This window comes from Monoraphidium neglectum (genome assembly GCF_000611645.1).
Source record: "Monoraphidium neglectum strain SAG 48.87 unplaced genomic scaffold scaffold05736, whole genome shotgun sequence".
In the NCBI taxonomy this organism is placed as follows: Eukaryota; Viridiplantae; Chlorophyta; class Chlorophyceae; order Sphaeropleales; family Selenastraceae; genus Monoraphidium; species Monoraphidium neglectum.
The window spans coordinates 1-734 of NW_014007894.1; the positions used below are offsets into that span (position 1 = coordinate 1).

Consider the following 734-nt stretch of genomic DNA (forward strand, 5'->3'; position numbering starts at 1 on the left):
CGCGGACGCCGCGCCCGCCGCCGCGGCGCCGAGCGGGTCCGCGACGCGCACGCGGATGCGGCGCTGCGCGGCGGCGCGCGCGTCGGCGCCAGGTGCGAGGTCGAAGGCGCCGGCGCCGTCCGACAGCCAATGGAAGTCGCGCGCCCCCGCGGTGCCACGATCTTGGTCGTTTCAGGGGGGGATTTGAAGAGACCGCGGGCCAAGGCCGGTGCGAAGTAGTTAGTTGCGGGCCGCTGAGCGTGATGTGCGTCGGGGGCGCGCGAAGACAGCGACGGGCTGATATCAGCCGAAGCGGCATGCCGGTTAATGCAATGCTGGTCTGCAGGCCCCGAGTGATGCAGGACCCAGGGCTACCCCAGGGCGACCACCAAGACCCCCAGCGACCCCGGCCGCCTCCAGCAGCTGCCCCGCAGCTTCTCTCACCAAGCTCCTCCTCATCCATCACGGCCCCCGTCTCGTCCCACACCCCCGCCCCCGGCGCGCCCGGCGCCGCCCCGCGCCGCGGGCCCCCCGCCGGCGCGAACCAGCCGCCGCCGGCGCCGCCGGGGCCGGCGCGCAGCATCATGCCGCCGCCGGGCAGCGGGACGCCGCCGTGGAGGCGCGCGACGCCGCCGCCGCCAAAGTTGGCAAAGGCGCGCAGGTCGCCGCCGCCGCCGCCGCCGAGGGCGCCCATGGGGCCGCCGAAGCCGTCCAAAGGGAAGCCACCTGAGACACCGATTTGCGGGGTGGGGCGG

At 76.2% G+C, this 734-nt stretch overlaps 1 protein-coding gene across 1 annotated transcript; it reads right to left on the minus strand.

Moving 5' to 3' along the window:
* Positions 1 to 219: 219 nt before the first annotated feature.
* Positions 220 to 673, minus strand: MNEG_15861 (hypothetical protein; the record flags this gene model as incomplete). The annotated part of the gene is made up of 2 exons (XM_014035667.1): positions 220 to 233; positions 424 to 673. 2 exons carry the CDS (start codon positions 671 to 673, stop codon positions 220 to 222), a joined length of 264 nt encoding a protein of 87 aa, XP_013891121.1.
* Positions 674 to 734: the final 61 nt, after the last annotated feature.